Raw genomic sequence first — 11,708 nt, 5'->3', positions numbered from 1 at the left:
CTTTCATACGGATCTTTGTAGAGATAAGTACAGTGGCAACGGTATTATAACCAGATAATGAAAAACATAAAATAAGTCAAGCCGTGACATTATATTGCTACCACTTATAACTGCAAATTAAAGAATCTGAATGGTATCGGATATCTTAATATTAAGATATGAAGTCTAATAAGAAACTAAATAAGCCTAAAATCACAAATAGTTAAAGAGTGTTAGCCGAGGACAAGAAAGAGTTTGATAAATCAAAGAAGAGCAATAGAACGTGTGACTGAAGAAGCTTGATGAGCGAAACATATCTTACGATCAGATTGCCGTATTTTTAATGTTTTCAACGACGTTTTACGGTGTGTCGATGGAGTAAATAGGACGTAATGTTTTAGTAGTATTCTTATTTGAGAAACGGAGTTTTCGTAACTAGAATCCTTCCTATATAATCTACTTGTTATTAATTCAGTTATTTAAACACGATGTTTAGCGATTCATACTTAGTGACTTACCTCCTCGCAGATAATTCGCTAACTCTCTAAACTGAGTAAAGGAGCTGTAATGAAACGCGTGGCTGTTGTCTGTGGCAAGCTGCCGCATTACGTTCATGTTGACACCATTCGTCACTCCAATTGAGAAGATCTCAATGTTGCCATCTTTCAGCTTTTTCGCAACCGGATAAGGATCTCCACCTCGGTTCCACATTCCGTCCGTGAGAACAAAAACGGCTGTTTTGGCCAACTGGTTTGGCCTTTTCTGGGCACTCAACGTGCCGAAGATAATATCATAAGCGTACTGGAATGCATCATGCATATTGGTAAGTCCCGAGCGAAACTTCAAAGCCTGAAAGCTCTTCTTAAAGTTACACTTGTGATTGTTTGCTTTCAAATTGCTGACGTAGTTGATATCAAGCGTAGCGTCAGTGCCAAATAAAGCTACGGAGACTCGAGTTGACGGTAAACTGATCCGAATATGGCTTAATAAAGAATTAACGAAAACCTTTTCATCGTCAAAGCCAATTTTTGACGACTTGCTCGCGTAGTCATAGTACCATAAGCTTCCAGAAGTATCCAACAGGAAAATAAGATCTGATATTGAATCGTTGTGGGATCTCTGGAAATTCTCCAGCTCTAGTTTACCCTGAATGTCCGCCGGGATAACTTCTGGAAATAAGAAAGCCAAGAGGAATAACACAACGGAAAAAACTCTTACGGAGCGCATGTTGAGACGCGTTTACCCATAAGAGTCGTTGATCCTGATTATCAAAAATAATTATGGCGTTTTGTGCTTGAGCTGCCAGATGGAGATTTCTCACGCTCATAACAGGTGGGTAAACAGTTGAAATGCTTATAGCTGTTCTTAGCAAACTGAGCTCAGCAGTAATAATGTTTAAATCGTAAATATGGTCGAGAAGTAATATCAGCTGTATTATTAACATCACGCTGATAGCGATTTGAGTGTTTTTTAACAGGAGAATACCTTGTAAAACATGAGCTAAAGATCTGAGATGTTTTTCAGCCATTATTGAACTGTAACTAAATTAAAAGTGAATGTATGAGAATTTTTTTCTCTGTTTGTTTATTTATTTATTTAAGTTACCCCCAATCGCCAACTCATTCAGAGCTCTGTAAATACTATCTGTTTGTCTTCGGAGGGCAATTTTCGTTGGCAAAAGGAAGGAAAAAAAATGTCAAAAAATTACAAATTAAAAACATCCTAAATCAGGTATTGAAGCTACCAAACAGTTATTTCTTTTTCCAGAAGGCAAAAATTAAATTTGATATTGATTTTTTACCTTCTTCAAAAAAAAGGAAATTGTATTTACCCTTATGGCGGCGTGATCGTTAGATAGTTTGCCGCGGATTTCAATGTTTACAAGAAAGATTGTATTTTTAGATCATAAGGGTGACGCTACTGGCAGGATATTGTTGATGTAAGAACTCATAGAAAACCGCGCAAATGAATTAGGAGAAAAGTATCATCAAGGACACACAAATGTTTTCACCGTATGTGTTTTTTAACGCCTGATAAAACACAAGGCGCGATGGGTGTTCCAATAGAGAAAATTAGCTTGAGCGTGAGCACGGAGAGAACGAAGTAACAAAAACAGCAAACGATGAGTTCACATTGTTCTTCAGTTAGTGTGCCCTTCCATCTTACAATATTTTTTTCTCTACAGCAAAGCTCGTGAACAAACCCCTTAGCGGCATTAGTTATAAAGAGCAAGGAGTATCGGCGTGCAGCCCGAGCTGAACGCGGCCTGGGGAGGAATATCTAGTGTCCAATTGTACGTTTCCTTCTTTTGTGTCCTACTGACGTCACTCAACCAATGAAATCGAGGGTGATTACAGATTATATAATAACCCAAATTATTCTCGCATTTTGATTGGTTCTCGCCTATGATCTATTAAAACGTGTCGGTACAAAACGTGGACCTCTCAATCTGGACCCCCTGCTGGTCCTGGTCCTAAATATAATGACTGCGGCCGCACTATGAAAGTTAACCGGGTTATTTCTAATTAATCAATTACGATTAACCGGGTTACCGTAAAGTCGTGGCCGCTATTTTTTGGCAGTTCATTGAACTTAAACCGGGTTACCAGGAGTTACGGTTACCATGGAAATTAATTGAAAAACAATAGAATTTTAAACCGACTTAGGTTAATTTTAAACTACCTTTCTGCGTGGTGTAACCCAGGTTAGTGGTCTCTTATCAGTGCCGTGCATTGGCTTTTTCGTGAAATGTGTCAGTCATCACGGTCTGTATGTGAGATGTTGTTCACTGTGGCACAAACAAGTGCACAATCTTGTACCGAACATGGCGAGTGGTAACAACAGTTTGAAACAGTTGTATTACTAGAGCGGATTTCTAGTTTTTTCCTAAGTGTCGGCTATACCATATCAGTCAAGTTTGCAAGGAACCTTCACACTTAAACCATGGCCTGAACAGGAAGTGCATTTTCCAAACAGAACAGCTGTGGACCGAGAGCGTTTCACAGTTTCTAGATGCCATAATTCACGCTTCTCTATCGATAAAGATGCTCCGAAGCGAGTGTTTCTTTTTGTCATAAATGAAAGAATATGCAAAGTTCTCGATGTTCATTCGGAGGTGCTCTCTACAAAAGCCCGGGTATAAATGTCATGCATGGTAGGATTCCAGTCAAATTCGAGGACCATTCATTCGACGCCATTCATTCTGACGTCCACACAAAATCAACACCTTGTTCGAAAGAACTGCCTTGGAAATTCGTGTATAGTGCGCATGAGAAGGAAGAGAGACTGGCTTAGCCGTGAATGTAAAGAAATTGAAGGACACGAAAAGAAAGAAAAATAATCAAGAAAATGAAAGACTGTAGTTCTCAAAGTCTGTCGTTTTGTTGGTTTATCCACGTCACGACTTGAATTGAGTTCATCCACTTCATAACCTATTTCAATGCGGCCACTCATAAAATATAACCCCGTTGTTTCGTCATAACCAACCTTTCACCGAGTTAAGTTATTTAGGAATTTTAACCAGGTTTCTAAAAAATAAACTCAGTTAACTACGGCTGCAGCCATAATAGGGAGTTTACGAAACCACGGCGGCAACGGCAACGGCAACGGGAACGTCACTGAACAAAAGAATTAATGAGCAGAACAATGGCTGTGCACGTGCTTTATAATTCTTGGTACATTTCTTTGCCGTTCTCTGCAAGACAACAACGTGAAATGACCAAATTTTGGGTTGTCTAGAGAACGTGAACCACGACGGCTAATTTTTTAAATTTTTATTTCAAATTTATCGCTGTGTTCCGGATTTAGTCTTGCGGTAGTTTTGACAGTGATAAACAAAGCGAATGACTTTAGAGTATCACGAGATTGGTAGGTAAAATATAAATTCATTTTTTAATCGACGTTGTCCTCAACGTCGCCGTCGTGTTTTCGTAAACTCCCTAATATCATTCACAACGCCGCGTGAATTCATTATGTTTCATATTTTGCCCACTGATTGAATAGAGCCCGTATTTTTGGGAAGAAAAATATAGGGGGTTCAGAAGGGGGTGCAGAAGGGAATCCAGAAGGGGGTCCAGAAGGGGGTTCAGATGGGGTCCAGTAGGGGGTCCAGATTGAGGGGTGCACGTTTTGTACCGACCCGTAAGAAACCACTACTTTGTCTCGAATTTAACAAACCCAATAAACAAAATGTTTTTGAAATTAATCTATTTAAGAAATTCACCTTTTCCCAGTTTCAAAATAATTGTTGACACAGATTGATGTCAGGAATGAAACATCAAACTATCACTTTTTAAAATCAGTTGAAATAAACACATAACCTTGCTTTCCGAAGCAAATATTCCAGTCCGTTTAAGTATAGCTCACTATAGCTCACGGCCAACTATATCGCAGCTATAAGGTGTCTCCGGCACTATATCAAATTGATTTGAGAATCACCAACCACAGAGGACGAAAATTTCCACCGTCACTAGCGCTCCTCTCATTCAAAACTCGAATCGAATGGCCTCCAGTGTTGACCGTAACCGCAAGTTTTCCGAGCGTATTTCTCAACTCCAGCAATATTCAAGGCAACGTCAAAGCTTTTCGGCTCACAGGGGTGCTCTAATGACGAAAACCGACTCGACATTTTCATCATTTTTTTAAAGATTTGTAGATTTCGCAGTTCAATTCGCTTTCGCTGTAAGTTTTCGTTCCACGAGGAAGCGACGCTCGAGTCAAGTTTGATAGTGGCGTGATTTTCCTGGACCGATCACAATTCTTAGCTACGCATAGCAACCAATGAGATTGCTTCATTTTGTATAGACAATAGATTACGTCAAGTTGGTATTTTCGTGTTTGCCAAGCAAAGGCCGGCTTTCGAGTTACGGTGAAAGATTTTGATATAAAAAAGCTTTTTCTGGAGTAGTTTGTTTCTTTATTATATAAAACAAATAGATTCCATGTTGCCGTGCGTAGAACTCTTCGAAAGATTAAGGTGGCTAAAAACAGTTTCCAGCAGTTAGATTTTGATGGGTCATTATAACCACTCTTTATCACTTGATGCTCCAATCATGATATCAAAAAGTGCCCAATCATTGGTGAACACGTTGTTAACATTTTCGTGACACAAGAGGCTACCATAGCAACAGTATGACCTGCTTAAAACATCCTTAATTACAGCTTTAGGAGCTTATAATTCAATAACGGCACGGTGAAATTTTTTATATTATCAAATTTTAATCAGCATGATAAGGCGCAACTTTTGGCAAAGTCTTTTAAAAAAACTGTACAGAGGGTTCAGAGCAACCTTAAAGTTTTCAAAATTGGAAAATGCGAAAAATGGAACACGAAAGAACAATGGAGAAGCTCGGCGTGGGAAGGCGAGAGAATGCCTGTTGCCAAACTTAATTAACAAAAGACCAACTACAGGGGCCTGTAACAGGACCGCCGATTTTAGGGGGCTCGTCGTTTTCAGAGTGAAAGACATGACCCTTGCGACTCCTACGGTTCGGGACATTTGTTCGTCAACTGAAGCCAACTGGAAGCGAAAAACCTAGCCAGGAAAAAGCTAGCCTCTTCTCTGCCTATTTTTCGCACTATGCCCTAACTACCTGAAATGCCTGGAAGAGACTAGGAATAAACCTCTTCTCCGTGGTATACAATATAGGTACACGGCGTCACCCTCACTCAAGCTGAATATCTACAGCATAGGAAAGACGACACGATCAAGCCTATCTTTTTCAAGCGACATTGTCCCAGAGATCGTCTTCGTGCTTGGTTGAAATTTCTAATAGGCAACCACGACGTCGACATCGTGGCTACTGGCTGGGTACTAGCCTCAGAAGACCCCTTGTTTGTAAGAGCAAACCACCGAAAAAAAAAGCAAAACTATCTTTCGCGGGCTTAATTCAATGCGAAACAGACATTTTCTGTCTTTCTATCGTGTTTTAGTATAAATTTACTAGGGTTCTATCACGAATCCGTTCTCTGATTGGTTACGCTACTCAGTTTCTATTCTATTGTAGATAGTGGGAAGCGTAGCAGTGTGCGCTTGTTAATAAACTGGCGGCCGCTTCATTGCGTTTTTAAAGTGTCTGTGAAGAGGATTTAGATAAAGTTTTGAACGGCTAATAGCGTTATATTAAAAAAATTACATTATTCGCCTGAGATTTCTATGCGTGATAGTTGACTCGGGCTGGGCCTTCGTCAACTATCGCGCGATAGAAATCTCAAGCTCATAATCTAATTGTTTAATAGAAACCCGAGTGAAAGTTTGGGAGAACTCTAAGTACAATATCATCTCAGTGACTTGAACGTGTTGAATCGCCGGGGCACAGCCTATGTTCTTTGCTAATCTAGAGCAGTTTTAACTAACATTTTGAGGGAAAATATTCCATTACTACATAGCAACAATTCAATTTCTGACTGTGATCTGAAAAACCGATAAGCTGTAAAGCGAAATAGAAGGCCTAAACTTCCTTCAACATTCAGTGACGTATTCACAACTGAGATTTTTTGACGCACATGATTTATTTCGCCGCTAGTAAACAGCATTACCTTCAAACACTTGAATAAAGTTACCGCCAAATCAAGAAAATCCGTGTTGCCTGGAGACCTGGGAAAACATTTAACTGTCGACAGCTGCATTTCGAGTTCGCGGAAATAAATTGCATTCATACTGACAACAAGCAATTTTTAAATTGCTATTTGACAGGCACAAGAGAATTAAAATTCTCTTGTGCCTGTCAAATAGCCTTTTAGTGCTTTTTGCATTAAGTCATATTCAGTTTATTGTAAACAGCTCAGTAGTGCAGTTCTGTGGGCTGAATTTAAACGGAAACGATTAAGTCAATAGAGGCCAATCTAAATCATTCTATTTAAAAACAGTTCTGTTTTATTTTAGCTTTCGAAATTATTAAACAAAGGACAATACAAAGGACGATTCAAACGTACTTTACTTACAAAGTGACGCTTTGAGGTGATGCAAGGCCATCATGCAAATACCCTGAATCTGACTTGGGTCTGTGCGAGTCGGGTTCCGCCGTGGTTTCGATGATCGCCACTACTTTGAAATTGTAGCGTTTAGTTCAAAGAAAGAAACTTTCTCTCAGTGTACAAAGCTCCTTCACTCTGCCAAAACAGAATTAGAAATATTTTACTCGTTCGAAACCTCATCACCAAACGCAAGAACAGTTTCGTATTTCTCATTCCAATTTTTGAAAAGATTCTCAATTCAAAAAGCAGCCTGCTGTTCAAGAGCACCGTTCACCTATTAGAAGTGCGACCCAAGAAAATAAATAATCACTTTGTCGCTTAAAAATGAGTCCTGTGAAGTTTAAAAGCAGAAAGACCGTATTTCTTGTTCAGCAAGACGTTTGTTTCTGCCAAGTATGTAAGAAGATATCTTTGCCTATTAGCAGATAAAGTTCCCCAAAATTGTGTAATTTTGCGCCCTTGTACGGTTGTCAACCAACAAACATTGCTTTTCCTGTCATCTCACAAATCCGGGCCGTTGCAAGCACTTGCCGTCGTTAGAACCGCAAATAACCGTCTTTCCGATTTAATATGACTTTCTACACAGCAGAGGGCCGTAACGTCTCGGAGCTGCAATAATATAAACATTAAAAGTACAACGCAGAATTTTCTAGTCAGGCTAAAACGGTGAGGTCTAACGTTATCGATTGAAAATCGATTTACCGCGGAATTAGAACTCACTTCTTAATGGAACAAAGACGACATCTTAATGAAGTGAAACAAAAAAAGAATTCAGGCAAACAAAACATCTGTTCGTATTAAATGACAATGCAGCCACTCAATTTACATGTTAAAAATCCAAAGGACGAAAGACATTGGTTCGCTCTCCATCATCCACAGCAGTCGCCAACACTAGAAACTTCAATCGCTGGAAGTAACCAAAAGTAGATCACATTCTCACAGCTGTTCCACCGAGCTGCATTTCAGAGTCTGTCAGCGAATTTGAAGAACTTCGCTTTATGAGAACTTACTAACTTAAGTAAGCTCTGTAACACTCGATCACAAGTCTAAACATGTCACAAAAACAGCGTCCAAAACGAAGATTATCAAACACACCGAAGTTTGTGGAGGAGACCAGCTATTTCAAAATGCTACGGGAAACGAAAGACAAGGCTGCTAAGCAGGTTAGAATCAATATTTTTCCAAAAGTATACTTTGAACGCGCGTCAGTTGAATTAGCGAAAACGAGGCAATGTTTGCTTGCTATAAATTTCCGATGGTAGAAGTTTAAAAGCAACATTTTTCAAATGCGAGACATTATATCCTGCTTTTGATAATAAACAACCAAATATTCGCAAATGCTTTGAGCGTTTATCGAGTATCATCTGTAACATTTGACTTCCCTCATCAGCGACTGGTTACAGGATCGGCGGCAGAGCGACAACTGAAGTGTTAATACAGTGTTCTGATATTTTTAAATACGTTCATTCACTGACTCAATAAATACTTGAGAATTCGAGCACTGATAAACTGGGTAACTTTTAAAGCTGATGCTCTACGATTATTCCTGCTCGAGGAATGAATCAGTATTTAACAAATGGGAGTTTTGTTTTAATTAACAGAAAGCGGATCAGCTTAAAGAGGCAGAGCAACTTGTAGGCAAGGAATCGCCAACCTCGCAACGCCGGGGAAAAATGCTTCAGAGAACAGCTGAAAATATCGAGAAAGAAGCGCTAGAGGAGTTTCAATCCACATTTAATGCACATTTAACACACCAAGCGGAAGTTACTTGTTATGGATATGCAGCGAGCTCAGATATACGGTTTACTCTGAAATCGTGAAACACGCTTAAAACGTTTTGATACCTGCGAGCAACTTAACCGAGGCTTCGGGCAATGGATGCTTTTGTCAACTGTCAACCAAAACCATGTTTGATAACAACAGCCCTTGTCATGCTTCAAATAACAACGAAGTGAGAACAAAGTTAACTCCACCGATACTGGCAGATGACAATTCGTTCTACTGATGATGTATTATTTAATACAGATTTTATCCAGGTTTGTGTAGCTAAATAAACAACTGAACTTATTTAGAGCTTGGAAACAGGTTATTGAACGACTAAATAGAGTTTTACAATTGTCAGCGAAACAGCAGAAGAAACAGTATATTCTGAACGATCGATCGTTTTATGGCGCATTTTTGAAAGCAATAACGCACGTAGATTTACAAAGTACATAGGATAGAGATGGCAACTAGTTTCTGGGGCATATGAAGCGTAATCATTTTTTGTCTAAAACGCACAGAATCAATTGAAGAAATAGTCTTTTATATTATCTACTTCAGTCAAGGTAGTTACAAAGAATTAAGAAACACATCAGTTGTGGGGAAAACAACATCATAGCAATTAATTATTAAATACGACTGATGGCAGCTCTTGATTTCACGAAAACAGGAAGTTGAATTGAACAATACTCAAGATTTAGTTTGCATAATCAAGGCTGTACTCAGAAAGGGTTTTGAATTGAATCGGCTCAAGCCAGTACCTTCAAGCGGGCAATTCGTTTAAAGAAAAGGGAAACAAAACCGTCAAAACAGACAATAAAGAAATCGCCTGTTGTAAATATAACATTTTCATCTCTTTACTACTTCAACGTAAACGAACTTCAAATGATATTTGATCCAGTTTGCCAAACACGGGTAAAAACAAGTGTGTTTTTTCAAACCTGACAATACAGGGTCTTCGCCCACACTAAAGTGAATTACCATTCCAACTTTCCGTCTGCCGACTATTAGCGATATTTTTCGCACGCAGTTGAACAGAACCTGTAAATATACACTTAATAGATAAGTCTGTATGTACAGTAACAATTTGATGTTAGAGGTTTTCACTTTAGTAGTTAAAAGTATAAATTGGTGATAAAATACCAAACTTGTGTATTTTTTGAGTTTCTCTTTTTTTTTTTTACCTCTCTTGGTATCACTATACCAAGGAAAAAATCATACATTTGATTTCTGCCGACCTTGTTCGCGCCATGGTCACGTGGCCTGTATTGAGTAAACAATTTGAAAAACATTGCGACGAACGGCCAATGGAAAGAGAACAACGTTAGAATTCAGAGAAAATCTTCGCATCTGAACGGTTGGGGACAAAAAAAGATTGCCTCCAAACAATATAATTTTCTCTGAAAATTCATAACGTTAGGCAAGAATATAAATTCTCAATTACGTGGCTTGCAACACGATAAAAATGTTGTCTTTCAGAAGTCAGACCTTCACTGAATTGTGATTCTCTCGGTTTAAAATCTCTTTTATATGCACATTCCAAGCCTTGGAGTAAAAAAGAAAGCTTACAATATTAACTTGTCGGCTTATATTAAATTTGCTATAAGTACATATATCACAGTCAACACAACACAAATGAACTGTCGAGGGAAGCAAGCAATGGCGTTTTCAAACGCACATGGGAACAAGATTAAAAGATCAAGGTCATTTTCGATTGGTCAATTCGTCCTTGAGATTACGATCAACTTCGTAGAAGAAGAAGAAGAAAAAAAACAGTCCCTGGAGAGAGAGAACTGAAAACTTTCGCGTTAAGTAACAGCTCGCCAAACCTGATTTAAAGATTACCGCGGCGTCTGCTTCGGAAATTGTTCTCCCCGCTAACAAGTGCAGAAGATCCGGGATCTGTCTTTTCCACCGCTATGTCCGACTCTATCTAAAGAGTCATCTACTTATTAACTCGTTACAAATGTCGCCTTTTTTCCTGTTAAATGTAATAAATTTCTAGTATAAAAAGACAATTTTAAATTTTACAAACTGAAATGAAACGCGCATTGAATGTATACATCGCCAGACACAAATACGACAGAAGGTTGGGAAAATAGGCCATGTTCATAAAATCGTGATCTTTCTGAAACCAGCTTGCAATGGAGTCTAGTGCGGGGTAATTTTCCAAAAGGACGTGGAAGAAATGCACCTGTCGTTAACGACAAGAAAGAACCCGTGTTCAATGTGTAGGCTGAAAAACTGGCATTTTAACCCTCCTGAAATAACACCTTGCAAAGCCTGTAAATTGAAACAGGGTCTTATTTGGAAAATACGTTTGCACCGTATTGAGCATAAAGAACCTGGAATAAATCAGGAGATTTAGGGCAGGGTGTGAACTGTATTCCCTTAAAATGTTGTCTTAATTCAGTTTTCAGACATAATAAGTTTTTTATAAATAAAGACGGAGCACATCCATTTGGACAAGCAGTAAGCACCTTTTCCATTTAGAGACAACAGATATGGAAGAACATTTCTAGGCTGATCTTGCAAATCTAGCTACCTCTAAGAGGGTGTTTAATGTATTCCCCCACAACAGCTTCCGGTTCAAGCCAGTTCCAGGCTATTTCCAGGTATCGAAAATTAATCTGAACCCGAACAGCATGGTTGACACGTGTGAGGGGGATTTACACGCAGAAATCTCAAACCTTGTTCAACAGGCCACTTTCGATATATTAAAATTCAACTTGATAGTTAGGACTAGAAGACACAAACAAAAGAAATGAACAAACATGGTCATTCAATCTCCTTTGTGTCCTTTAAACCTCAGTGTCAAGCTGAATTTTAATATATCGTTAACGGTCTATTCTGAGCCAAGTGTATCAGGGTTTCAAATTTATTTTTTGAGCGCGCTATCTTTTTTCGTGTGTACGCACTGAGTACGAAACGACCCTGGACAAATTGGGCTTCTATTATCACAATGGCAAAATTATTTTAGCAAAGAAACAAAT

General features: G+C 38.8%; 2 protein-coding genes across 2 annotated transcripts in view; one reads left to right on the top strand and one right to left on the bottom strand.

Moving 5' to 3' along the window:
• The window catches only part of LOC145490193 (sushi, von Willebrand factor type A, EGF and pentraxin domain-containing protein 1-like), a 62,973-nt gene extending 61,478 nt beyond the window's left edge, over positions 1 to 1,495 (bottom strand). The window contains exons 1-2 of the mRNA XM_081469308.1: positions 498 to 1,495; positions 1 to 13 (exon numbers count right to left, since the gene is read on the bottom strand). The exon at positions 1 to 13 is cut by the window's left edge and continues 143 nt beyond it. Of these exons, the coding sequence (XP_081325434.1) occupies positions 1 to 13; positions 498 to 1,206 (722 nt within the window). The 5' untranslated portion in view covers positions 1,207 to 1,495. The remainder of the gene's footprint in view (positions 14 to 497) is intronic.
• A 339-nt stretch (positions 1,496 to 1,834) lies between these two features.
• LOC145490197 (uncharacterized) lies at positions 1,835 to 11,635 on the top strand. The gene is made up of 2 exons (XM_081469315.1): positions 1,835 to 8,117; positions 8,556 to 11,635. The coding sequence occupies exons 1-2, from the start codon at positions 8,007 to 8,009 to the stop codon at positions 8,772 to 8,774; spliced, it is 330 nt and encodes a 109-aa protein (XP_081325441.1). The 5' UTR covers positions 1,835 to 8,006; the 3' UTR covers positions 8,775 to 11,635.
• The last annotated feature ends 73 nt before the right edge of the window (positions 11,636 to 11,708 follow it).

The sequence above is a fragment of the Orbicella franksi genome, chromosome 6 (genome assembly GCF_964199315.1).
Source record: "Orbicella franksi chromosome 6, jaOrbFran1.1, whole genome shotgun sequence".
Classification (NCBI taxonomy): domain Eukaryota; kingdom Metazoa; phylum Cnidaria; class Anthozoa; order Scleractinia; family Merulinidae; genus Orbicella; species Orbicella franksi.
The sequence above is the reverse complement of the archived record's forward strand: the minus strand, read 5'-3'. Positions and strand labels throughout refer to the sequence as shown.

Bases quoted from the DNA above. Each gene is read 5' to 3' on its own strand.
- LOC145490197 (XM_081469315.1), top strand. From the start codon at position 8,007: ATGTCACAAAAACAGCGTCCAAAACGAAGATTATCAAACACACCGAAG. The intron at 8,118-8,555 runs GTTAGAATCAAT...TTTAATTAACAG, and splicing joins AAGACAAGGCTGCTAAGCAG to AAAGCGGATCAGCTTAAAGA.